General features: G+C 46.1%; 3 protein-coding genes across 3 annotated transcripts; 2 read left to right on the forward strand and 1 right to left on the reverse strand.

Moving 5' to 3' along the window:
- The first annotated feature begins 3580 nt into the window (after nucleotides 1–3580).
- Nucleotides 3581–4521, forward strand: ASCL3 (achaete-scute family bHLH transcription factor 3). Its single transcript, XM_060159715.1, has one exon. The coding sequence runs from the start codon at nucleotides 3581–3583 to the stop codon at nucleotides 4073–4075; it is 495 nt and encodes a 164-aa protein (XP_060015698.1). The 3' UTR covers nucleotides 4076–4521.
- A 376-nt stretch (nucleotides 4522–4897) lies between these two features.
- C9H11orf16 (chromosome 9 C11orf16 homolog) lies at nucleotides 4898–16476 on the forward strand. Its single transcript, XM_060159718.1, has 6 exons — nucleotides 4898–7881; nucleotides 9122–9278; nucleotides 11092–11326; nucleotides 11964–12620; nucleotides 15120–15340; nucleotides 16088–16476. The coding sequence occupies exons 1-5, from the start codon at nucleotides 7715–7717 to the stop codon at nucleotides 15338–15340; spliced, it is 1437 nt and encodes a 478-aa protein (XP_060015701.1). The 5' UTR covers nucleotides 4898–7714; the 3' UTR covers nucleotides 16088–16476.
- Nucleotides 16477–24654, reverse strand: AKIP1 (A-kinase interacting protein 1). The gene is made up of 6 exons (XM_060159719.1): nucleotides 24603–24654; nucleotides 24161–24388; nucleotides 23599–23679; nucleotides 21158–21262; nucleotides 19751–19822; nucleotides 16477–16913 (listed from the first exon to the last, which is right to left on the reverse strand). Exons 2-6 carry the CDS (start codon nucleotides 24380–24382, stop codon nucleotides 16770–16772), a joined length of 624 nt encoding a protein of 207 aa, XP_060015702.1. The 5' UTR covers nucleotides 24383–24388; nucleotides 24603–24654; the 3' UTR covers nucleotides 16477–16769.
- Nucleotides 24655–27061: the final 2407 nt, after the last annotated feature.

The following is a 27061-nucleotide window of genomic DNA, read 5'->3' on the forward strand; positions in this document are numbered from 1 at the left end:
ACTGCTCTGAAAAATAGTTTATTTAGAAGGAAAAAAATTTTAATAGATATATAATAAAATGGAGGTTCATACTGAGCTTCCTGGTTATGGCCTTAATCTCTGTTTTAAAAATATTGGCGAATATTTGCACAATATGAGATTATTACTTAAAGATATTTTCCATAAATAATTTTGATATAAGATTATATAACTCAGATAAATGGGAGGGCATTCTTTTTATAAAAGAATTTGTTACAAGAGTCCAATTTTGCAAGCAAAGCTTTCTATTTAGTTTTGTTGTATGTTGTCATATCTACATATTAGGTAGAGAAAACAGATAAACCAGACTGAGCAGTTCTGTTTAACTGTAAGCTATTTTGCATGTTGTTACTAAATGATCACCTATAAATCAGTTTAAGTCTGACTCAGCCCAAAGTACAGCCTCTCGGCAACAAAATTCAGGTAAGAGACTCTTCTCCAGAGTGGCCCATGGGGGAGAATAAAAACATGGTTTTTAAGAAAATCCCTAGGCACGGTTGATAAATGATGAATTTTTTCAGCTATCTGATTATTCCATTATCTTAAACTATCAAATATGCTTATATGTTGAAAGAGTCAGTTTTGCTGATGATTCAGTCATCTGGAGGAGCGGAAAGTGTTTTTGGGTTTGGAAGTCAGGAGATTTAGGTTCTGACCTCTGCTCTGCTACCAGCTCTGCAACAATTATGAGGGATTGGATAAGAGGATTTCTAAGGTTTCTCTAGGCCTAACGTTCAGTAATTCAATTATATGTGCAGTTGTAGCTTTTTGTTTTTTCCATGCTAGATAGTTGTAATCTCTCAGAAAGTTGAAGCTTTTATGCTCAGCAGAGCATCCAGAATCTCTTAGGATTTTATCATTAAGACCTCATCATTTATTTCCCAGAAGAGTTCTAAGACAGACACCTGAGATTTTCCCTAAAAGGCAGGTGCATTTGTTAGCTATGCGTGTATCTGGCTTTGGAGCCACAGCACTTACAGCCTGTGTGGCTCTCTTTTAAAACCTTTACTCAGTTTCTACAAACATGTCCAGCTGCCACTAGACTTCCTATCTTGATCGTCTTCGCTACTGCCTTTTTCATTCTATCACTGTTGTTGTTAAATTTTCTTCTTTGAATAAAGGATCATTTAAATGCTGCTACATTGATTGGTGAACTTTTTGGAAATGCTCAATAGAAAAGGCTTTCTCATCAGTGTGTCTCCAAAGACACCAGGCTCTTTTTCCAAGAATTATGCAATGTCTTGTTAAAACCTAGAAACTATTAATTACCTGTTGTGTATACAAATTACTCAGACTTCATCTGGGTCAAGGCTTAAGATATTGTTAAAATTATCAGTCAGGATGAACTATACCGAAAGAATTCTGTGTGTAATTAGCTTTGATGACATCTGCTTTACTTTTTGGTACCTTGTTGTATCAGTTCTGGCTCGTTAGCTATAGGCAGAAATAAGGTGCTGATGTTCTCAGAAATGTAGTAATAGGGGCTCCATACCCATTGTGCCATCATTTCCCAACTTCTGCCATACACATCCTTTATCTCTTACCCTCTAGAATTCTTGGCTCGAGAATTTCCCAACTCTTTTTCTCAGCAACTTTTTCTTTTTGGCAGAATCTTGGCTAGTTTGTAATCCAGAGATTTTCATTTTATGTTAGTTATTTTAGGCCATTGGATCAGTAATTTGGAATCTTTCATTTCCTCTGTTTTGATTTTTAATTGGACCTATGGCACTTATCTCATTCCCTCACCACCACACTTCTATTAGGAGGAGCTTTTCCTGGCATTTATTCCTTTTTCAGCCTTTTTCACCATGACATTATAACCCTCCCCACCACTCACATTTCCCACCCCTCATCCGCTATCCCCCATCCCCTACTGCTCTTTCTGGTTCCAGAGTCATTTGTCTTTTCTGTAACCATACTTGATAGGATAGGTTTTTTCACAAGAATTGTAATACACTTTATTGCACTTGACTTCTGGTGCTTAGAGACTGCTCCTGTCATTACATAGTGCAGCCTGCAGAGTTTTGTTTTACTCAGGTAGAGAAACAAGTGCCAGTGTTTACCTAATCTTGCCCTTAAACATTAGGGCTGGGTTTTTTGTGGAAAAAGAAAGCCACCTTTCCTTCTTTTCTGAAAGCCCAAAATTAGATTTCATGTGGCTTTTCCTTTTCCATTTTGGGTGTGTTCTTCATCTCTCAACAGATGTGCTTTGGATAGATCAATGTTTGATTTTCCAGTGTTAGGGAAAATATAGGCCAGGTTTTCTATAAGGTGCAGGTGAGAAAGGGATGCTTCACAAGTATTCATCTGTTAACAAACGAAACAGGAAAAGAACTAATACCTAGTGCATTATGTATTTTTTTTTCATTTAATCCTCACAACCACCCTGCAGAATAGTTGATATCTCAGTTGGACATAGGAATAAGCCAGAGCTCAGAAAGGTTAAGAAATTTGCCTAAGGACACACAGCTAAGAAGAGGCAAAGCCAAGATTGAAACTTGAGAATGTTAATGATTGAAAGAAAAACGCTCTTTTCCTACAGCACTTCCTTGACTTCCAGTTAACTAGTTACACTGTAATGTTCCTGTGAAATCCGTTGTGACCACATTATTACAGTCAAAGGCAAAAAGTAATGGTAGTGTAATAAATAAGCTGGATGCAGGCCTATTCAGAAGAAGGGAATGTGTTGATATGAGACATCTTAGAGTATTATACTTTAAGTTCCATGAAAAAAAAAACCTAAATACAGATGCACTTAATATATTTAAAGTTCTAAGTAAAAATATGTTAATTGACCATGTTTTAAATGTGTTAGGGGAGTTTCTCATTAAGGGAATCTTACAGTGAATTTTTAAGAGCAAATGATTCCTTTTTTATTTTTATTTTCAGTTTTGCCCCCGGCATATCAGGTATCGTTTAAGAAGGCTATGCCTGTGAGGTTGCATGATCACTAACTAGTTTGTAATTTCTCCAACACGTATTTGAATATTGTGGTGTTTCAGTGTTTCCCAAACATCAGTATTTGCATACACCTTCACAATCTTCATTATATTAGTGTTCCACCTGTACTGCTATTTACTTACTATTTTTCTGTAAATCAATTTACATTTTTTACTCAAGTAGCTTTATTTTTAAAAGAGACTTTGTATCACTACTGTAAATGTGAAATCAGTATAATTCACAATAAATAGAAATTAATAGTATAATATTATTAGATTCTAGCTAGATACTATTCCTGTTGAAGGCTTCCATCTGAGGAGGATTAGAAAGCATTCTAGTAGTATGGAAAACACACTCTCATCAGACTAAAGATATATCCTTGTAATCATAAGGACTGAAAGGAAATAACTTTCTCACAAGGCAAGTCAATGTTATTTCATGCTGTTTCTGTGTACCATCAAAAATCCTACCCAAAGAATGTTGTAACCCCATCAAGTTTTCAGAATGAGCTCAGAAACTATTCATCAAAGCAGAAAAGTCTCTGATCTCTGTCGATATCTGTTCTCTTTTGATCTGGCCAAATTAATAAACTTGGTTCTGTTTCCAGGCTAAAGAGGAAACGATGGACAATAGAAGCTACTCAAATCTGCCAGACAAACTGCCTGTCTCCTCTGATTCCACCCACTTGCCACTGACCAGGTCCTTCTATCTGGACCCCATGATCATGTTCCACCTGTACCCTGAGGGCCCGGTGCCATCTCCTTACTCTGAAGACCTGCCATTGCTGCCTTTTTCCAGTGACTCTCTGATCATGGAAGATTATGGGGAACCCTGCGCCTTCTCCTTCCCAATGCCTTATCCAAATTACAGAAGGTGTGAAGACTCCTACAGGCCAGCCTTTATCCAGAAAAGGAATGAGCGGGAAAGGCAGCGTGTGAAATGTGTCAATGAAGGCTATGCCCAGCTCCGACATCATCTGCCAGAGGAGTACTTGGAGAAACGACTCAGCAAAGTGGAAACCCTCAGAGCCGCAGTCAAGTACATTAATTACCTGCAGTCCCTTCTGTACCCTGATGAGGCTGAGGCCAAGAATAACCCAGGAAAGATTCCTCCGTAATGGCAGCCACCAGCCGCCACACTGACCCCATTTTCAGAATCATTTGATTCTGTGTTTCTAAATAGAAACAAATAATTTCACAAAATGTGGTCCCTTACATCATTTGATAGTTTTCCTAATGGAATCTCTGGGTGGGCAGATAATAGTTCAAATGCAAAGCTGTGTTGGATATTTCTTACCTGGGTTTCAGATGTACTAAACTATCTTATGTAGATTGAGAAAACGCTTCTTAACCTTTGGTAATTTCTTTCAAGAACTTTAGGGAAGCAGGAGTCCCTAGAATTCTCTATATCTCTCACCTTGCCCTTCTCGCACACTTTGCCAGAGTCTCAGCTGTGAGAAACTCACAAAAGTATTGTAAGACTAATGACTATTCAATGCCTGTACTGCACTTTGCAGACGCTTCATGCTAAGCAATCACAATGAACCTCCCTGGATTTGTCAAAGTTTGGTGGGTTTTATTATTTGGAGTTGGCAAGAAATCTATACCTCACTCATAATGTGATGCGGAAGTATCTTGGGGCTAAAGCAAAAGTAGTTAACAAAACCTTGTTGTCATTTGAAATTACTTCAGAGTCATCTTTTTCCTGCATGCAGCAGACATCCTCAGGTAGCTTAGTTTGCGCTTAAGAGTGCAGGCTCCACAGTCACACTGCCTCCGTTTACATTCTGACTCTGCTGCATCCCCACTGTGTTTTCTCAGTTCTTCATCCACAGAATGAGAGTTATAGGAAAAGCAGCTACCCCTTATGTTTATCATCAGTATTAACAGTGCTTGTGAAACATAATGAAAACATTATGTGAAAACATAATGTGAAACATTATGAAAACACATAATGTTTTCATAGCCATTATTTTTAAACTTTATTATCCTCTTTTTTTCCTTTTTTGCCCATGACATCAACATTCTTCAGGTTCTCCAGGCCAGAAAATGTGGGAAGGACAGTGACGTCCCCTATCTTGGAGTCTGCCTTCAAAATGTTTCTATTTCTATTCCTATGATGAGCTTCAGCTCTTCCTTCTTCCTTAACTCCCACGTCCCCTCTGTCACCAAGCCCAGGCAGGACTTCCAACACACTGTCACATTCATCTCCATTGTCACCTCTCTGTGAAGTCTTTCCACCACAGCTATTACTTGTTCCTTTATTTTGAACACATATTTCCTTGCCGTTCTTATCCTGCTATCTTTGTACACCTATCTCTGTCTTCAGTAGAGTGTAAGCTCCTTGAAGATAGGGGTCAGTCTTATTCATCCTATATTCCTAGCACCCAGCAAAGTGATTCAAGTCAGGTAGGCATCAGGAAATATTTGGTGGTGTTATTTTCCTATTCCCATCTTGTCACATTGTGTCTGGATAACTCCGAGGCCTCCTGGGCTCTGTTCTCAACTGGCTCTATCATCACTCTGATATTCTTTCTTAAAGTGTTTCATGTCATTTCATTGCTCAAGCCCCATGACAACTTCCTTTCGACTATGACATTGTTGACATTTATCTGCTTGGTTTTCAAAGCTCCCATCAATTTGGCCCCTTCCCAAATATCCACACTTGATTTTCCCATGACACCCCATTCCCTCCACCCCAAAAAGAAAATCACAGTCTTGCAAATGCATCCTTCTGTCTTAGCTCTTGCTTCCTACCAAGACGGAATGGAATATTCTCCTTCTTCCTTTCACCATTGAAATCCCACCTATCTTATTCAGGAAGACTTCTCTCATAGCCAGAGACTAAATCCCTCAGCCTTTAGGGTAACAGTCATTCTCCTGGCTGCAAAATTAAGCTCTGTGAGGGTAGACATCAGTTAGGATGCTTTCGGTGGCAACCGATACAAAAATCTGATAAAAATTGGTGTAACCAATAAAGGGAATTTATTGGTTTACATACCTTAACTTCTAGCAGTAGGGCCGCCTTCAGGCAGGGCTCAACACTGTTCCAAGAACCTGTTTTCTTTAGGTCTGTCCTCTCTGGGAATAGCTTCAGTGTCCCAGAAAGACTGTCAGAAGCTCCCAGAACCTCAAGCTTTCTTATTTATGTATAGGAGGAAAAAGAAAGTTTATAACCCAGGATTTCCAACAGATTCATTCTGATTCCAGAGGCACGGGAACATGCCCATGCCCTAGTGGCCAGGGGATGGAATGTGCTGATGGACACTCATGAATCGGGGGGTACAGTTAGCCTCTCCTAACCACACAGAGCCACAACAGAAACAGGAACTGGTGGAAGGCAGGGATGGATGGGGTAGAGACAACCACAAACGTCCCTACATACTTTTTTGGTCTTCTGCACTGAACACAGTGCTGGGCACACAGCCAGTGCACAATGACTGTGAGATGCTTCAGATACCAGCCTCCTCCTCTGGATGTTCAAATGAGAGCAGAATCTAGACTTCTGTTCCTTTGGTCCCCATTGTCCACTCCCACCACCCCAAGTGATCATTACACCTCTGCTCCTCAGCAGTCCTGTTACAGACAAACATGCCCACACTTTTGGTTATTTTTTTTTTTAAACTAAAGACAAATTCTAGCTTAGGGTCCTTAGGCCACCCAGTGGTTCCCTCCACTCCAGCCTCCTGCCCGCACCGGGTGAAGGCAGGTCAATAGCCTTGAGTCTCTGGGGGACCAGCTCCCCCCATCACGAGACTCTCCTGGGATCCGTGAGGGCTGCACACCGTGACGGACTCTTCCGGCAGAGGGTGAAGCCCGAGCTTTTGGGGAATTGAGGTCGCACTGGCCTTTCCCGCCAACACCCCCTCCCCAGAAAGGCGGAGAACTACCCCCTACCCTCTCGCCCCGCGCATGCGGCCTAAGGCCCCAGCCCCCCTCTGCACTTGCTCAGTACACGCCCTCGGCCCAGCTGGCTCGCATCCATGGCAACCTGCTAGGCATCCAGGAGTCAGTTGGTCTGAGGCCGTGAACTCCAACTGTTGGAAGGGGCTGAGGCTGAGGTGGAGTTTGAGGCTGTGATAAGTCCCTTTGGGGTCAGAGCTGTGGACTTGGGCAGGAGCAGACTCAACAGGGCCGTGGTGGGCTGGGCCAGCGGAGTGGTATCTCGGGCCCTGGGTGGCCCTGTCGCCTCTGAGCACGTCTACGGAGGCTATAGCCCTGGGCTCTCAGCTCGGTCTAGTCCCGCAGGTGACTGGGTTAGGAGGGAAGTCTGTGGCTTGGGTTAGGGGTCAGTTTGTCACCAGGACTACGATTTGCGAAGGGGCGTGTGGTCTTACCCCCGAAGCCCCTACAACTGGGGTGGAGATGGGGGAAAAAAACTAACGTATGTTGAGCTACTTAAATATGCCAGGTGCTTTCCATATCTCATCTCCTGGGCGGTAACTGAAGCACCGAGGTGAAGTGAGCACGCAGCCAGCAGGCTGTGAAGGATTTACTACAGCTAGATCCTTCTCTGAAATCCCAGCTCTTGCTCTTTCAACCCCTCCCCTATTTCCTGAGCTGAGCCTCCCCGGGCAGGTGATTCTGGGGACACCCTGCGCTTCGGTGGGACCGGGTGCGCCCGCAGAGAGGCCGCAAACCGCAGAGCTGAGCCCAGCCCCGGCCAGGCGCCCTCTCCTGGGCTGTGGGCTGCAACTCAGATAAACAGCAACTCAGATAATAGTGCCGCTTGTTCTCAGGTGTTTTCTCCCAAGGAAATGGACTCCTCCCCAGGGCCTGGGATGCCTTTGCCCAAATACTGCAGCGTGGCCACAACCCTGAAGGCCCCTGCCTGGGCCGGCACTGCTCCTCCCTGGGAACTCTCCTTCGTCTGCCCTCTCACCTCCCAAGCACCCTGGCTCACCCGGCAGAGGCCTCTCACCAGGTATCGATCTCGGCTTCCTTTTTCCTCTCTGTTCTTGGTTCTAGATGGTGGGAGAGATGGCCCAGGAGGGAGAGAGCTTGCTTCCTGGGAAGGCTGAAAGGGTTCTTTACCGTGTGGGCTCTGAGTTGCTTGGGGTTTAATATTCCCCTAGTCTAAACTGCACTCCCAGTGACATCAAGGGTTGACCTGGCTTTCATCCCACCTTTTAGTGGAGTGGCAGATGTCAGAGTTGGCATGTGTGAGGGAAGGCGGTCAGGCATCATCAGTTATAAACTTCTAGCTCATTTTACCATCAGCTCTGAGACTTGCCATGGGACTACATGAGCAATTAGGGTTTCTGCTACCAACCGCTAAGGTGAGGTCTCCAGGTCCCTCCTCAAGTTCCCTCAGTATCCCTCAGTTATCCTGGCTTTTTGTGAATGGTATCTTTAGTTGGCTGTCTACAGTGTGAATACAAGAGGGGAAAGGAACCTCAGCCTGTAAGCACATACAGGTTGTGCAAGTCCCAGGGATTCATGTCCATGCTATTCAAGTCAGTCTGCCCAGGTTAGAGACATGCCAGCCTGAACACTTTAGCCCCTTTCTTGATTCACTTGTGTGGACCATCTCATTCAAAGCCTGTATCCGGGCTTGCCCACAAAGTAAACAGGTTTTTTCGGAAACCCAACCCTGACTCAACAATTCCCTACAGCTTGGTCCTGTCCACAAAATTTCCCAGAACTAGCTTCTCCTTTTTTCTGTCTCACAGCCTCCTAGTCAGCTCCTCTGTGCTTCCTGTGCTCAAACACCTCCTCCTCTCTTATTACCCCACAGTGCTCAGCCTTCTTGCAATTTTGCTCCTTTGGCATCACCATCCAAGCCTCCATGCCTCATCGTGGAATCCCACACACCGCCTCAGAATTTCCCTTCCTGGAAGTCTTTCCTGGCCTGCTGTCTAGTCTCAGACCAGCACTCATAACCAGAATACATAAAAGCTAATCCCACCCTGATTACCTTGAAACAATTCCCAATCCTCAAACGACGGTTCCCTTCACTCTCCTCTCCTTCTGCCCCTTCCAGTAGTTTACCTTATCTTACTGGAAGTCACAGATTGCCACTCTTTACATGGATTTCTGTTCCATATTGCCTTATCTGTCATGCACACACCGTGGCGCTGCTCAGATCTAACTCTGAAACGTGTTTCTTGATGGTTTTAGGGCTTGGTTTTCTCTACTCCCTAATTCCGTTTGCTTTTTCCCAGATATGCATCTTATGACCCGTGTCTCCACATTGCTGACCCAGCATGGCAGGGGCCTGGCTGGCTGAGAAGAGGTGGAGATGCTGCGGACGCATGGGTCCTGGCAAGAAGGGAAGCAGATGGCTTTTATTACAGGGCTCAGATAAAGGCTGCTCCCGAGGCAAGTCCCTAAGTCCCAGAATCTCCCCATATGCTCCTCTGGATGGCCCTGTCATACCTGATATGCCTCAGCTGTGTGTGCCCAGCAGTTCAGTTTCTTGGATAAGCACAGATCTTCCATGGTCAGGATGCAGAAGTGAAAATGTAATGTCAGTGAGTGCATTAATTTGCTAGGGCTGGGTAACAAAGTGGCACAAGCTGAGTGGCTTAAACAACAGAAATTGTCTCTCGGTTTTGGGGACTGGAAGTCCAGGTGTTGGCAGGGTTGGTGATTCTGAGGGCTGTGAGGGAGGATCTGTTCCATGCGCCTTTCCTAACTTCTGGTGGTTTGCTGGCAATCTTTGGTGTTCCTTGGCTTGTAGAAGCATCCCCCTGATCTTGGCCTTCATATTCACATGCTGTTCTCCCTGGGTGCATGTCCGTGTTCAAATTTCCCCTTTTTGTAAGGACACCAGTCATTGGATTAGGGGCCCACCCTACTCAGTTGTACTCAGTGGGACTTTGTCTTAAGTCGTTACATCTGCAATGACCCTATTCCCAAATAAGGTCACGTTCTGAGGTACTAGGGACTAGGACATCAACATATGAATTTGGTGGGGTAACTATTCAATCCATAACAGTGAAGAAAATATACAGTAAAAGCACTTTGTTCAGGAAAATTCAGTGTGTCAAATTATGGGCGCCAGCCTAAGGGAAAGAGGAGCAAGATGTGTGTTCCTCGTGTAAGCCTGTGTCCCTCCACACAGGAGCACGGTGCCTGCGTGCTGGGGCCAGGCCTGGGCTTTACTTTGATGGTTACTTGCTTCTTCGGGATTTTTCTCTTCCCAAAAAGAGTCAGACTTTGTGAATGTGGATCCATAGAGGGAAAACAAGTGTGATTTCTAAAAATATATATAAATGATAGAATTTCCAATCAAAAGTCATTTTCAAGTAACTAATATGTAATTTCAAATGAAATATTAACAGGGTTTTTCTCAAATATAGATCCTGTCTAGTGGTTTGATAAAAGTCAATTTGTAAGCTTGTTCTTTTAATTAGCTTAGTATTTCTCCTGCCCTCTCTGCCAGGCTGCTCATTTGCTTCCTTTGCCCAGCCTCCCCTCATGGACGTAATGGCAGTGCAGAGGGCTGCTCCAACAGCCCCAGCCTGTCCTCGCCCGAGAGGGCCTGTAGATGATACCCCACCCCTGGCTGGCCGCGGACACAGGGACAACACTTCCTGGGAGTGCTGGGAGGAGGGGGTGTGCTTGGGGAAAGATCCAGAGGACCCAGGTTACTCCTGTGAATTGCAGGCCAAACATAAAGATAGGAGAAAAACAAAACAAAACAAAACAGGAGGGCTTCCCTGGTGGCACAGTGGTTGAGAGTCCACCTGCTGATGCAGGGGACACGGGTTCGTGCCCCAGTCCGGGAAGATCCCACATGCTGCGAAGCGGCTGGGCCTGTAAGCCATGGCCGCTGAGCCTGTGCTTCCAGAGCCTGTGCTCCACAACGGGAGAGGCCACAACAGTGGGAGGCCCGCGTACCACCAAAAAAACAAAACAGGAAAAGGAAGAGCGCAGGACAGGAAAGACAAGAAGTGATAAACAAGAGTTGCCACGGCAAGAAGCAGAAGGAAGAGCGTCCGCCTCACAGCCGGCCTGTCTCTGCCATAGTGGGCTCCCGAGCAGCACCTGGCCCTGCCCTTTCCCTAACTGGGCCTTGCCGCATGCGAGGGGGACCCTGGGTCTGGCCCTAGGCGTTGTAGGGAACCATGGTGCTCCCTGTAGTACTTCCTAATGCCAGGTCTTATTCTGAGTGTTTTCTTTCCCACAGCTGGAGAGGCAGGGGTTCCTGCTGGTGGAATTTGAGGCTCCCCTTGTCACATGCCCAGGGCTGCCAGCCCAGCGGCAGATCGTGGTCTTGGAGGAAGATGTCATTCAGTTCTCGCCATCCGTGGAATACTCACTGCGCCTTGGGGACAAGGTGCTGGCACTCTGGGGACCAGACCAACAGTGCTATGGCCCCGGCACCATTCCTTTGGGCTTGGAGGCAAGAGACCCCCAGAGAGGTAAGGGAGCGCTCTGGCCTCCCAGTCCCCAGGAGCCAGGCTGGTGATCAGGCTGAGGAGAGAGCAAAGGGTGTCTCTCCAGCTTAGGGGTCTTAGAGGCTTAAAAAATCCTTACCCTTTCACTTGCAGCTTCGTCATGAGGGTGGCCACAGAGAGACAAATCATATTTTTCAGATTATAAAATATTCTTTATCAGGGCAAAATAGCCCAAGGCTACTATGTCTATGTTGGTTACTTAACCTATGGTGTGGTGAGGTTATCCTGGGGTCACACCAGTACTCATGACTGGTCCCCCACCAAGTCGTCCAGGTACTGGGACAGTCCCCTTGTGCGAGGCCAGCCAGTCAGCATCGTTGTGTTCAGAGAAGCGACAGAAGGAGGTTTCTCCTTCCCTTCTCCCACCTGCGGATGCATCTTGGTTTTGACGTGAAAACCAAGACATGGCGGCACAGGAAGGGGTAGTAAACATGGGACAGGTGAGGAATGTCCCTGGCAGGCTCTCCAGGGAGAGGTGCACACAGGCGGAAGCAGAGCAGAGGGGCTGTGATGAGGCTTTGCTTCTGGGGAGAGGAGAACCCTTATCCCATGATATGAAAGAGGCGGCTGTAACAAAATTGTGACCTTTTCTGTTATGTAGCATCCAAAGAAGAAGAAATTACTGTTCACTTCTGGAATGGCAGGACAGCTCCTGTGCCTCTTGGAGGGGTCAGGTGGGTGCCCCCAGCTGTCTGGAAGAAGGCTGTGGACAGGCTGCACAAGCCTTTCACCACGGAGCACCCCAGGCCCCTCCTCTGGGCCCCTTGCTGCTCTCTGGTGGGGCCGGTCGCTGGATGTGTCACCGGCGGGCTTCCTCTGAGCGCTCCATTCCTGTGCCCTCCCTGTCACCCGCATGCCTGCTGCCAGCTGCTGGGCCAGGGCTGCCTCTGCTGCCGCCCCTTGGCTGGACCCACCTGGTGGCCTCTAACCAGAACCTCAGGGGTCACAGCCAGAGAGCATACAGAGATGGAGCTGAAGCCCACGGCACAGCTTTTGCCCCTTGAGGGTCCTAAGGAGGAAGAAGTAGCAGTGCAGGCTCCCATGACTGTTTCTTCCTCCTCTACCTCCTCTTCTTCTGAAGAGGAGGATCTGGAGAATGAGCTGAAGATGGGCCTTCCCCAGAGGCTGCTGGTGGACAGCACAGGCAACACGGCCCCCATCCTTCTTGAGGAGTCTCCAAGGAGGCAGGGTGGCCTCTGCCAGCCGGAATGGAGGTACTGGAGGAGAAACGGGTCTGAGCCGCATCCCAGGAAGCCAGGTAGACCTTTTCCTAAGGCAGGGCTGAGGCCCCTGCTCCCTTCCCTCCCATGTGTCTCTCAGGAATCTGATGCACATGTCCGCTGTGCTGGGATTGGAAGTAACACTTAGTCATGTCAAAGGAGGGGCTGTGATAAGAGGGAAACGTGGGTTTTATTGATTAAATGGAAACCTAACAAGGAAGGATGGGCAGATCTTTGTGCTAAGGTTTGCATCCCTATTTGACAACTGTCTTTTCTTTGTTCACTAGTCTCTACCGGCAGGACTCTGCCACTGTCCATTTCTACCCTCCCCTCCCTCATTTTCCTTGGAGGCATTGATTTTTCTCTAGATGTACAGTCAGAATGCCTCCAGGTGTTGACTGGAGTCTTTCAGCACCCTGAGAAGCACAGAAACGGGTCTTTAAACACTGGCCATCAGACCCTACTCTCCAGATGGGCCCCTTAGGAAGTCAGAGCGGGAGGAACCAGGCACAGCCTTATGCGTCTCACTCTACCACTGAGAGGGGAGGCAGTGTCATTGTCATCGGCAACCTGCAGCCATCCCCAAACTTCTCTACCCAAGCAACATGCCCGTGTAGGTTTAGAGCAGTGTATCATTGATATGCCTCATGCCGTGCGGTCTAAATTCCCAGTGGGGCCCAGAAAGAGCAGACGCCTAAGGCAGCCGGCAGAGCTTTGTGAAGGAGGTGACTTGGATAAGCCAGCCCTAGACTAGATTCTTGGGGCCCTGTGCTGACTAATTCAACCTCAGTGAACTAAATGAACATCCACTCTGGGGCAGGGATACTGAGGGCTAAAGAATACCACTGCTAAGGGCATAAGGATCTGTAGGCACTGCCCACACTGGGACTCATTGTGGGTCCCCATGGGAAGCCATTGCCCTATTTTCAGGACAGCTGCTCAACCAGAAGGACCTCTCAGCCCACGAGGATTTTAATCTTACACCAGGAGTAAGGCCTTTATTAGTCTTCAGTTCCAGGAGGCTGAGAAATTGTTTCTACATTGAGAAACCTTCTTGGGGGACTCCTCTGGACCCCTGGGCTTCGGAGTGGGCAGGGATGGATGTGTTGGCTGCTGCTGTATTTTAGATGAGGTTCCTCCCTTGGCTTTCGAGGTGTGCGATCTTTCCCCCACCTCTGAGAGGGAAATAAGTAGAGGAACGAGAAGCTATAGCTATGACCAGCTGGGCTCTTCCTCCCCTCCCTGAGAGGACACTTTGTATTGAAAATATAAAGGTGGGAGCAGGAATAGGTGTTCCTGGGCCTCTTTCCTTGCAGTGAAAGGCCTTGGCAGAAGCTGCTTGGAAGCAGCTGTTTCTACAGGGTATGCCCTCCAACAAGTGATAATATAAAGAAAATGGTGCCAAAGTCTAGAGTTTTCAAGCTAAATTCTCCATAGCTTCCACTGCCCTCCTGCTTCAGCACAGACTGGAGAAAGAAAAGCTGTATCTCTCCAACAGGGAGGAGTCTCTGGGGCAGCAACTGAGGTGGCATGAGACCCAGTCTCAGGGAGAGGAATGCCAGTGGGGTAACCAGAAGCCATGGCGGTCAGACCTGCCCCAGACTCCAGGCCTGCATTCCCATGGCTGTGGCCTGCTCCATGGCGTTCTATCCAGACTGGTTCTAAACCTGACTGAGGCCAAACAAATCTTCCCTCACCCCAAGCATACACCGCTCTTATCGCCACTACCCACGCACCCACACCTACATTCAGCCTCTCTCCCCGCATCACCATATTTAAACAGATCCACTCTAAAGTTACCCCCGCACCCAAATACATTCTAATAATTGGCTATAAGGAGAAATATAGTATCTTCAGGTACTTGGCCTGGCTTTCCTCTAGGTACTGGATCATTTGTTATGCTCTGGGCAAAGGTTAATTCTTGGAGCTGAACCATGAGAATCAGTGAGCCTGCCTTCTGCCAGGTCCTATCTCTGCACCCAAAGCTATGGAGAGTATGCCTGCATGGGGCGTGGAGAAAGGGGCATCTCCAGCCCCCGTCCCAGATGGAGTGCTGCACACCACCCTAACTAGCGAGGTGAACTGGTGAGGTGAAGCTTGTAAAACGACGTGTGTGCCTGGGCTAGAAACAATGGCAAATACCAGAGCTTTTCTTCTCTCCCCTCCAGATCTTGTATCCTTTTAAGGAAATGTGCTGCTTTGCTTCTCCTAACTGCGCTTGATTGCCATTAAGCACTGATGCTTCACAGTCTGGTCTGAGGCTCTACCTCTTAACGATCCTCTTGTATGGGTCCTCCGCCCTCCACACTTTTGACTCCTTTTAGTTGCAGGCAGTGAGGTTACTGTCTGAGACTAACCTAACAGTCCTAGAGGGCCAGGATTCATGCCAGCAGTCATGCTGCTCCCCACCCTCGCTTATGACTGAAACAGGGTTCAGACAGTTAAGGGATTCTGTGATCCTTGATACACTTCTACATAAGTCAAGTCTAATCCCATCAAAATGGTGGCATATTCAACTAACTGAATTTTGGGTTTAGGAACAAGACTTTGCAACATCGGGAAAGAAGAGGAGGGCAACAAACAACAGAAAGTGAAAACTGCAGCAGTGGGGAGTCCCAGGGAGCTGGTCCTGGAAGCCACTGGCATGAAGCCACTACAGATCTTGCCAGAGGAAGCTGAACACAAAAAACTGAGTCGGGGTACTGCGGCACATCAGGAGACCAGAATTCCCCCTAAACGAAAAGCCCCAAGGATCTAGGTAAAGCAGATGGCTGGGAAGGGGCTTCTGAAGGACTCTTTCCATGGTTGTTTGACCTTCTGGGGTCATACCACTTTTGAGAATGATAAAACCGATGGCACCTCTTCCCAGAAAAATGCACACACCCACAGTTTTGCATATGATTTCAGAAGGCTTACAGAACCCACGAATTTCATCACTAGGGGTGCAAGGATCCCCAGTTAACTGACCCCTCTACCCTATGGTGGTGGGCATGGGCCTGCTTTACTAGGCCCTCGGTCCGTGAGAGTCTGTTCTTTGCTAGGAATGCGAATACAGCTCTACTTAAACCTTTGTATTCTTTTTTTTAGATATATATTTTTTTTGATGTGTACCATTTTTAAAGTCTTTTATTGAATTTTTTGCAATATTGCTTCTGTTTTATGTTTTTTTGGTGCTTTGGCTGTGAGGCATGTGGGATCTTAGCTCCCCGACCAGTGATAGAACCCGCACCCCCTGCACTGGAAGGTGAAGTCTTAACCACTGGACTGCCAGGGAGGTCCCCAAACCTTTGTTTTCATCATATAAAATACTGGCCTTTTTTCTGAGGAAAGACATGTTCAAAATGAGGTGACTCCCTAGGCAACTAAACGGAGAGATGCAACAATACTGTTGGTGTGGTAGCTTAAAGATGTTTAGGACACATCAATGACTTTGTAATTTTAAGAATAGAAAGTCACTGATTTTAAAGTCAAAATAAGACTCTCAGGATTTTTTTTTCTCTTGTAGGAAGCTAAAGAGTAGATACCTGAGGAGGAGTTAGTTACAAAGTGGCTGACACAAGGCCTTCTTCTATGGAAATGGTACAGTGCAGTCCACAGGTGATAGTCCAATAAGCAGCAGCATCTTCACCCCAGGAAGACATCCCTGCAGATAAGTGGCAGGAAGGCACCTGTCCTAAGGGGCACAGGAGTGTGGCGGCCCTGGCGAGGGCTCCCTTCCAGGGGCCTGGTGCGATCTGCTTGAGGATGCCTCTTCCACAGAAGCTACAGAACATGGTTGGCCTGCTTTGGGCAAATGTGTCCACAGCCTCTCTGCCATCTTTTCATGAAGCCTCAGTTGTACATGAGCAACATTTTGTTTGACTTCTTAATGCCAATAAAAAGGAATTCTCTTCATTTCCAAATTTCTCACTTTATTATCATAATTAACCTTTACTTGGAAAGCAAGCAGTAAAAACTATTCAGACAGCATCATTACATTATTACTTCAGGCAGAAGAGGGTGAAGGGACTTTCAAGTTAAAATAGGCACTGAAAGAGACAAACTCCAGTTCCTAGGAAGGCTGACCCTCTACAGTCAGCATTAAAAGCAGGATTAATGTGTAAACTTTAAGAGGATATATGGTAGCTTTATTCTTCTTGATACTTAAAAAACAAACAAGAAAAAGGCGATGTCTGTGATGGTCAACATCATATGGGGAAGACCAAGTCCACACTTTGTCCTGAATCAACTGCTACCATGTAAGTCTTCTTGGTCAAGTCATTTATACCCACAGTGATGGAATAGGTCCCTGGATATACTTCTATGTAGAGGTCCTTAGAGATGTTCTCAGCCTGGAAGGAAAAGTGGATATTAGCAGTTTAGAGATTTTATGTACCAGTGCCGTCAGGGCACCTCCACCCGGCTCCCTCTGTGTGTGATGGAGTGAGGTACTAACGTGGGAGATGGAGGTCCTGCTTTCAAGGCTTGGCTTGGCAACGTAATAGGACTGCCATTTAGGCCAGTCTCAGCCTCTCCTTATGCTTGTTTCCTTATTTCTAAAATTAGCTCACAAATAAGCATGTATGTGAAAACACTAAATTGTTATAGGAACATGAAGGATCATAAAAGGAACACTCTGGTTGGAGCAGAAAGGTTAAGAATCAGGTAGAGGGAAAGGCTAATGACGATTGCTTTGGGGCTCAAAAGTAGGCAGTGGCACTTGTTATCACAGATCAGCAGTAATGGCAAGGCGCTGTGGGATAATGAGAAGTATTCTTTTTAACTGTGCTTTGCTAAGTTCATTATTAGGAGGATGGAACATTTCTTTTCACCTAAAGCTGAGAACACTATGAGTAGATTCCACTTTGTCATGCAGAAAGCCAGCTGGCTGGCTAAAGCCCTCCCTTGGGAGACCGGTTCTCCTATGCAGATGGTCCCCGACTTATAATGGTCAGACTTATGGTTTTTTGATTTTATGATAGTGTGAAAGTGATACGCATTCAGTAGAAACCGTACTTCCAATTTTGAATTCTGATCTTTTCCCGGGCTGGTGATGTGCAGCACAATACTCTCTCGTGATGCTGGGCAGCGGCAGTGAGTGATCTCCCAGTCAGCCACAAGGATCACGAAGGTAAACAACTGATACACTATAACCATCCTGCACCCATACAACCAGTCTGTTTTTCACTTTCAGTACAGCATTCAATAAATTATCAATACATGAACTATTCAAAACTTTATTATAAAGTAGGTTTTGTGTCAGATGATTTTGCCCAACTGCAGGGTATGTAAGTGTTCTGAGCACGTTTAAGGTAGGCTAGGCTAAGCTATGACGTTCAGTAGGTTAGGTGTATTAAATGCACTTTTGGACTTCCCTGGTGGTGCAATGGTTAAGAATCTGCCTGCCAGTGCAGGGGACATGGGTTCGAGCCCTGGTCCAGGAAGATCCCACATGCCACGGAGCAACTAAGCCTGTGCACCACAACTACTGAGCCTGTGCTCTAGAGCCCCCGAGCCACAACTACTGAGCCTGCGTGCCACAACTACTGAGCCTGTGTGCCTAGAGCCCGTGCTCTGCAACAAAAGAAGCCACCGCAATAAGAAGCCCATGCACCGCAACAAAGAGTAGCCCCTGCTCACTGCAACTAGAGAAAGCCCGCGTGCAGCAACGAAGACCCAACGCAGCCAAAAATAAATAAATAAAAATTTAAAAATAAAAATAAAAAAATAAATGCACTTTCAATTTATGATATTTTCAACTTACAATGGGTTTATCAGGACGTAAGTCAAAGAAGATCGATACTACAAAACACTGGAAGCTGGAGTTAGTGGAAAGATTTATGTTTAGAGCTGAGCTGAGCACAAGCCATTCTCCAAGGACAGACTTCATGCCCGGCTGGTAAGTGGTCATGGCAGATATGCAGGCAGAGGAAGGGTCTCAGCTCAAATGGCCAAAGAGCAGAGTCACAAACCAGAAAAGAGCCTGTAATTAAGAGCCAAAGCGCCTATCCCACAACTGGGAGACCACTACCAATGCTTACTCAATGCTCAGAAGGAGCCACAGGCTGTCATTTCTACACCACCCCTGGGGGTGGGGGGCAGGTGGACCAAACTACTGCCAGTAAATTCTGCTAGGAGGAATAAATGATAATATTTATACTTTTATGAAACTTCCTCTCTTTCCATCTTGCAAATAGATTTGAAGCCAAGGTTTTCCGAAGCTGCTTTATGCTATATCCTTTCATGCCCGGTTACTGCAAAATTGGAGGCTTATCATCATTTAACTGACGTGAATGTGTATGACAATGCCACAACTATTTATTAGTCATCAACTATGAAAATAAACAAAAGGTTTCAGAAAATACAGCTGTATCAGAATTGCAGAAAGCCAAGGATGCTTCATTTGTCTGCATAAAAGGTGCAAGATTGGCCTCTGTGATTCCTACACTGTGAACATCAGGAAGATTAGCATTACCAAAATACAGTAAGTATTAGAGGCACCTAAGCCTAACAACTTGTACTAAAAGCAGAATAGTCTTAGTTGCTACTAACTCTAGTATATTCTGAATCCTGGCTAGTAGCACACTGTATGCAAACAAAAATTAAGCAAACTATTGCAGCAACACACCAGAGTTCCATTCCTCAGAATTCCAGCTCTTCCAAGTTCCAAAAGATTCCGTGGGTTCATGAACTAATGAATATTTTATCCTAAAAACATCACTGTATGTTTTCACAGAGAAACATTTGTGGAAAATAGGAACAAATCCCTTCAAATGTTTTGGAACCTGATCTAACCAAATGTATACGTTTCAGAATTTCAGCAATGGTTTTCACTTTGTAAGCAGGAGGGTCAGGCCCCTCCTGCTGCTTGAACAGATGGTGGAATTCCAACAGGACCCAGTGCCAGCCCAGCTGAGCTGTAGGAATGGAGATATGAATACTTTGCATTCTTTCCAACCGCAACTATGAGTTCAGGCACAAAGAGTATCCCTGAAATTTCAAGTGAAGGAAGGATACCAAGAAAACATAATTTTACACTGAACTAAAATGTTGTACACTGTCCCCAAGGGTAAAAATATCCCAACTTAAAAATACTATAGATCCAGTACAAAGAACCCTATAGTAACCAGATCAGTTCATGGAATTGCAGTGGTGGTGGAGCCCAGTACCCTAGAAGTTCTGTACTCACAGGCTGGGATGCCTCTAGCGCACACTCTGACGTCTGACGGATGCCTCCGACACCAAGGGGGGTGTCTTTTCTCTGAAGAGTGAGGTAGAAACATTGATTAGGGCCCAAACTTTGACTTCTGAATGGTAGAAAATTTTTCCTTCTTAATTAGGAACTAACAATTGTTCTGTCAGTGTTTTCCAAGTTGTCACCTAAGTTCTTAAGGCTTTTAGTGAATTCTGCAAAGTATTTTTAGTCAGATGTTTACCATGATTACCTTTTATCCTTACATGGGCTTTGGACTCAGATAGACCTGAGTTTGAATCCTATCTCTGTCATTTACTGAGACGGACAGATTAATTTCTCTATGCCTTGGTTTCCTAGTCTATAGCTTCGGCATACTACGCTGTAAGGAAGATCTAAAGTGCAAAAGTGATTGACATTTAACAGGCTCTCAGAAAATAGAATTCTCTTCCAAGGTTCTCCCAGCAGTGGGAGTACTAGAGGGGAAGAGGCTGAACTGAGAAAGTCAATTTCCCTTAGAGGCACCAATTTACGTCTTATAGGAAGGGATGGGAGGGATACGAATGACTCTTGCCCACATGTAACTCCCTTAGGGTCAAGCACTCTTAAGAGGGCCTAGGCCAGGGCAGAAGAGGAAGGCCAGGATCCAGGCTCTGGTGCTACCCCTTGTACCCCAGGCCAGGGAAACAGGATGGCTCACATCCCTGCGGCCACTCTCCCGTCCCTTCCCTAAACCCACAGGCCAGAGAAGTCAGGAATCCAACCTGTGGATTAGACTCTGAACTTAAGTTTGCTATCTTTGAGTACAACCAGGGGAGTTTAAAAAGAAAAACAAAAGCAAAAAAAGCCTACTCTCCCCAGAAACAACAACAAAGGACTCCTGTTGAATCAGTTCAACAAGTAGAGTCTTTGGCTTCCCAGAGTGACATGTGGTAAAATACAGGTAATTTGCAGTGAGAGGCTTGTAATTATCTTTAGGAAAAGCATTTTGTTAAAAGAAACCCCCACCTTGCATTTCCTTTTTTAAAATTACCAAAGACATGATACTTATCACTACCTTAGAGTGAAATATGTGATTATTAAAAATCTCTTTCATATCCCTAGATGCAGAAGAGGATATTTGAAAGGCTTTTTGTTAAGCCTGTCCAAGAATCCCTTGGCCCAGGACTGCAGGTTCAACTGAAGATCCGACAGTGGCATTAATATCTTATTTTGGACAAAAACTCCTATTTCATGTTCATTGCTGTAAGTTCTCTAAGGCTGGGAGGTGATAGATTTCTGTGGAGCGCTGTAATGCTGAGTCACCCAGGCATCCAGTAATACAATCCAGCAGGAGCTCCAAGATGTAAGGCCTCCTATCTTGGGAAGCTGAGGGCACAGCACAGCACAGCTGAGGATACATACCTGACCATTCCCAGTGTCCGAGCACAAGTGCAGCTTCGACTTCCCTCTGTGATAACGATAGACGTGGGTTGCCCCTCCTTCCTCTGGCACAGATGAATAATATTTCTAGAGAAGTAATGTGGAAGATGCTGGGTAACCAAATAGACTGGTCAAATTTTCAAAAAACTCCGTTACTTGGGCAAAGTATGGTTAAGGAGGGAGGGAAGAGAGCAAAGGTAAATTACCTGCCCTCTTGAGAGGCCTCTGAAGTCATATAACAAATCTTAGCCCGTGTAAAGTGGCTGCAGAGAAGGAAACTGCACTTGGCCTTACTTTGCTGCCATCTGCTGCCTCTGTAGGGCAAGAACTCTGGCAACTCAAGCTGGGTAGGACCATGCTCTCTGCCAGGTTAAATAATTTTCACAACATCCTCACCCCGAGGTCAAATACACAAGCCCTTTCATCTCCTCTCATGACAAGTTCTGACAAACAGGTCTGGGTTTACTAAGTCTCAGACAAGGACAAGAGAAGAGAGAGGTGCATCTCCTTGAGATTTAGAAATACAACAGGAAATATAAACCCAACAGCTATGCAGCCGTTCTCCCCATGCGGAGGAGGGGAGGGAGAAGACTCCGATCTAAGCAAAAATAATCCAAAGGATCAGAATGCAGTTTTTTTCTTGTCTACTTCCTTCCTCCCCCTCAAAGTTAACCTTAGACTTGCCCCTGATTGTGACTAATGATGAGGACAACATAAGCCTGCTTGCTTTGAACAGAGGGTAGGGACAATGTTTAAGGCAAGAGACCAAAAGAATGAGAAGCTGGGGAAAGCATGTCAGGACATGTCTCTAATGATGTAATTTAGGGGATGCTCCAAAATTCTGAAAGCAAACTCAAACACTGTTCTTAATTCTATTTCTAGAAAGCTGAGAGGTTCTGAGCCTCCATTCCTTAATGGAGATTTGAACTAAAGCATGAACTGAAAACCAAAACGAAGAACACCAATTTGCTAAACCTCAAACCAAAGACAAATATTATTCCTTTTACTGAACCATGAACCAAAGTGTTTAACTTGATCACTTTATAGTAGAGCCAAAGTTATGGATTTTTCTAAAACCATTTAACAAAATAATAACATAAAAATACTCTCTGAACTGTATCTCACTGGTTGGAATCCTATTTTTGGAGTCACAAGGATTTTATAAAAGATGTAGAAATATTAGAGATTTTTTGAAACTTAATATTCATTATGAAATTGAAAAGCAGGACAGAAACAAGGTATTCTCTTCCTTCTGCCGTACAGACCAAGCACCCTTACAAACACATAAGAATCATAAAATGTTAAGGCTGGAAGAGACCACAGAGTCTGTTTTAATTCCTAGAAGACAGAGAGTACCTTCCATGCAGGTGATTTTCTTGAATGTTGGCTGCCTGCCTTCAACATTCCCTGAAAGTACTTAAAGATGACCTTAGTGTATGGTTTTGAGAAGAGGGCCTTTAAAACCTTTGTTCACCCACTTCAATGAATGGGACCAAAAATCTCACATAAGTACCCTGTGCTACAGTTTATGACAATTTTCTGGTGTTCATCTCCCAGGGGAAACCAAAGAAACAGATTATAAGGGCTGGAAAGGACTTGAAACATCATCATTGTACCATGTGGGAAGGTAAGGCTGAGAGAGACTAACTAGCCTAAGGCATTATAGCCAGAAAGTGGCAGAACACAGGTCTGATTCCTGGGAGGCTGCTCCTGCCATTAAGCCACACTACCTCTGATGAGGGCACTGCATCTGTGCCACATAACCACTTCTGTGGCCAACAAGTGATATGGACCCAAAGGGGCATACTTAAAAACTACATTACCAGGGGGACTTCCCTGGTGGCCAGTGGTTAAGACTCCGTGCTTCCAATGCAAGGGGTGCAAGTTGGTTGGGGAACTAGGATCCCACATGCTGTGTGGCCACACACACACACACACACACACACACACACACACAAGCACACTACCTTACCAGGGACTTGGAACAGAGATTAAGATCTAATGGAGGGATTCTGTTTCAGTTTTTGCTTTGAAAACAGAGAGGCTCGGTTCCAGTTTAGAACGATCTTACTGATTAAAAAAAAAATTTCAGTTCAAAGTTTTAAATACCGCTAATATTCGGACTTGTTTTGGAATTCAGCAAATAAGCCCCGCCCCCCCAAACAATAGTGAGGGCAGATCTTTTCTGGCTTGTGCATTGCTGTATCCTCATAACAGTTAAAGTTAGGCATCCAATATTTGTCGAATGAATTCTAACCTGGATTTATCACCTGGTTTAAACCCTTAGCTGATTACAACCTGCCCACGAAGGCAGGGCAGGGTGAACAGGCAGTCTCCAGATTCTCCCTAAATTCCGCAAAAATCCACTTTGTGATCCATCAGCAGGCAGATCAGGGGCATGACTTTGGCTTACACCAACTTACCCCACACTGACTTGAGGTATAGTCCATGAATTCAGCCATTGTTCTGAAGGAAGCACTGAGGGTTGGGTGTCTTTCTTCTCTCTATGTGAATAAACGGCAAGTCACAGGTGAGATCTGTATTCCCTACTGGAGAAGGAAGTCATTTTGGGAATACCTTCCTTTTTACTTTTTGAAAGGCCACTGCTCGTTTAAGTCAGTAAAAGGCTCTTACTGAGAAAGAATTCCAACTCTAAAAGGAATACACAGACATGCAATTTTTCCAGGACAAAGACAGGTTTGTTGGCTTTCCTCTAATATCAAACGGTAGCCTGTAAGAATTGTTGTAAAAAGTAACCAACCAGGGCCGAGCACTAGCGGTCTCTATTGGTATCCTAAAGCTAGCCAATAGGAATCTGTCAAACGTCAAGAGTTTTCAAAAGGCTTTCCGGTTCACTGTCCTGATACTTAACAGCTTCCGCCAAGGACAGGATCCCTCGGGTGCTGCTGTGTGGCGTGCCCTGGTTCTCAGCAAGCCGCCGCTGAGCGAATGAATGGGCTGGTCCCGCCGCACTGGGGCCCTCACCTCTCCTGGGAGAAGGCGATGGGGGCCGGCTGCCAGCCCTCTTTCTCTGTAGGGCCGCTCCCGGGAAATGACCCCCACGCTGCCTTTGGGAAGCTCCACCGAATGCCAGTCCACCGCCCTCCTTTTGGCCCGCTCCAGCACTTCTTGACCCAGCCTAGCCGAGCGTTGCAGGGAACGTCGGTCTACCCCGTTCAGCGCCGCGGCCGCCAAACAGTTCTCCATGTCTCCCTGCGAGGGCACATACACACAAACACCGGCGGGTTAGCAGGCCTCCGGGACCCCGCTCCAGCTCGGGGTCGGACCCAGGGCCTTGATCTCCCCGGCGACCGCCGCCCCCGGCTCCGCCCAACGCGCTCTCCAGCGGGCTTGGTGTCAGGGGCGAAGGCATGCGCGCGGAGCCCCTCCATTTCCGTCTCCCCCTCCCTCGCTAGGAATCCCTCACCCAACCGGCCTCTCAAGGCGCATGCGCTCAGCGCACGGTCGTCGAGGGAGGGCTGGGCCTGGAGCATGCTGCGCCGGCGCAGCAGGCCATTGGCGGTGCGGGGTCGAGGGATGTGGCGGGGGCGGTGAAGCGTGCGGCCCTCACAGGACAAGCCTACTGTGTCCCGGCCGCTGCTCCTGTGAGCGGGTTGCCGGGCTAACTGCCAGAGCGTAGGGGGCGGGGCGGGGCCTGCCAGCTGGCGGGTCGCGGGAACCGGAGTCGACCGAGTGGCGGAGGCTGTCTGTCCACGCTGTCGCAGGAGGCCCTGGGTCAGGATCTGGCCCTTAGAGGTCGTCTCCGCCGCCCAACGCGGAGAACCTGGTGTAAAGTCAGGTGGTCTGTTGGGCTAAGAAATCGTGGGTAGTAAGACGCGTGCCTCCAGGCGCCTATTAATGCCTGGTCTATATTTTGGGATATCACTACTCTCAAACCTCTTTTGTTTGGGAGATGACTAGGATAGGCCAAACAGTGCGGCCGCCACAGTGGCGTTTGGAGAAGGGAGTCTGTCTGGCCAGCAGGCTGTGGGCTGTGGGATGTCCGGCCCACAGGGCCAGGGGTGCCTGCGTTGTTTGTAGGGTCTCTCGTAATCCCCTCGTGGTTGCTTCCTCACTCCTCCGGTGAGAAGCATAGACACACCTTTTTTGGAGGCCGCTTCTCTCGGGGGCGGGGGTTCACCTTTCAAGAATAGTTGCCCCACGTTTAAATAAGGAGCCGTGCGTCTTTACCTTCCATTCCACGCCACCGGTTATCTGGTAGGAGATACAGGGTCTCACTGAGAATTAGTGACTTCGCTACACCATCCTGGCGCGCAGCAAGGCCTTGTTGCTCAGGAGGGACCACTTTAAGGGACACGAGGAAATCCTCAGTGCTGAGCAGGTCTCCTCAGCAGATGGCTTGATTAGCAGTTCTGAGGTATCAGGTGTGTATGAGGATACTACTACAACCTCCATCTGCACTGTTGCTCATTTCCTGCTTTCCTCTCAGAGCGAAATTGAATGGAAGTCTTCATTATCCTCGGGATAGTTTTCATTGTAGGAGTTTTCTAAAACTTTTCCTTCAATAAGTGTTTATTAGGTGCCTCCTTTAGACCATAGTGGTTTTATGCACAGGGTTCCAAATATCCAGTCTGGAGAGCTGAGTTTGAATTCAGACTCTGCCACTTTTTTGCTGTGTGATTCTGGGCAAATTAACTTCTTTGAGTCTCACTTTTCCTCATCTCTATTCTAGAGGATACCAATAGTACTTCTTCATAGACGGTGAGCTTCTTGAGGACATGGACCATATCTGCCTTGTTTACTGAGTTTAAGAGTCATCTAGTATTTTAGTTGCCACAGAAGGGACTGAAAATAGCTATTGAATGCTTTAATAGGGTTGCTGTAAGGATTTTGTGAGAGAATTCCTGTAAAATACTCAGCACAATGCCTTGCCAAGCATAAGTGCTCCATAGATACAGCTACCATTAAGTGCCAGGCACTGCCCTAGGAGGGGTGGAGAATACAAAGTATAAAGGAGAACTTAAAAGAGGGAATGATGCACATAAAATCCGTAATGCTAGGAATGAAATATTAAGATTTTGTTCATATGCTGTTTGCTGTAAGATTGATCCAGATAAGTGCTACAAAGCTTAGAGGAGAAATATATATTGTTCAGCTGGGGGATCAAGAAAGGTTTTGTAGGAAGGAAACATTGGAGCTGGGCCTTGAAGGATGGCTTAGGAGTTAATGGGAGAAGGGGTAGTTAAGATACCTGTGAATTGCTCTTATAATGAATGTAGTTAGGGGTGAGATAGAATTTGTTCTTCTTTTATTATTTATGGATTTCGAGATCCTGGCTCCATAACTGTTATCTGTGTCTGTGTAACCATGAGCAGACTACTTAACTGTTCTATACCTCAGTTTTGCCATCTATAAAGTGGGAATAATAACAGTACATTCCTCATAGGGTAGTTGTGAGGATCAAATAAGTTAATATATGTAAAGTGCTTTAAATAGTACTTGGCACATAGTAAATGCTCAATAAATATTAGCTAGTATTATTATCTTCATCAGACTTCAGCCTTCTCTCCCAATATGCCCTCACTCATCTGAGACTACATCTACACTGCACCCCACTTGACTCTCTTCCCCAGGATTCTGTTACTACTCTCCACTCCCAATTCCATTCCAGTTGAAGCATTATCTTTTTGTCAAGGGAAGTTTTTGAAATCTTCCATGATTCCCAAGTACAACCTATGTTTTCATGGCTTTTTTTTTAATAGTGTGGTATTTATCCCCATCTGATTTAAATTATATGTAGTTCTGATTAGTTCTCTCCTATCAGCTTATAAACTTCTTGAAGGTGGAAACTGTTCCTTATTTGTCCCTAAGTATCCAGGGACTGTTGAGCAGTAGGTGTTCAATAGATATTTGTTGAATTTACTG

This window comes from Lagenorhynchus albirostris, chromosome 9, assembly GCF_949774975.1.
Source record: "Lagenorhynchus albirostris chromosome 9, mLagAlb1.1, whole genome shotgun sequence".
Classification (NCBI taxonomy): domain Eukaryota; kingdom Metazoa; phylum Chordata; class Mammalia; order Artiodactyla; family Delphinidae; genus Lagenorhynchus; species Lagenorhynchus albirostris.

Coding starts and splice junctions, on each gene's coding strand:
- ASCL3 (XM_060159715.1), top strand. CDS start 3,581: ATGGACAATAGAAGCTACTCAAATCTGCCAGACAAACTGCCTGTCTCC.
- AKIP1 (XM_060159719.1), bottom strand. CDS start 24,382: ATGGAGAACTGTTTGGCGGCCGCGGCGCTGAACGGGGTAGACCGACGT. Junction 23,680..24,160: donor ATCGCCTTCTCCCAGGAGAG/GTGAGGGCCCCA, acceptor TTATTCACATAG/AGAGAAGAAAGACACCCAAC. Junction 21,263..23,598: donor ATACCTCAAGTCAGTGTGGG/GTAAGTTGGTGT, acceptor TTACTTCTCTAG/AAATATTATTCATCTGTGCC.
- C9H11orf16 (XM_060159718.1), top strand. CDS start 7,715: ATGGACTCCTCCCCAGGGCCTGGGATGCCTTTGCCCAAATACTGCAGC. Junction 11,327..11,963: donor GGCAAGAGACCCCCAGAGAG/GTAAGGGAGCGC, acceptor TCTGTTATGTAG/CATCCAAAGAAGAAGAAATT. Junction 12,621..15,119: donor GCCGCATCCCAGGAAGCCAG/GTAGACCTTTTC, acceptor TTTTGGGTTTAG/GAACAAGACTTTGCAACATC.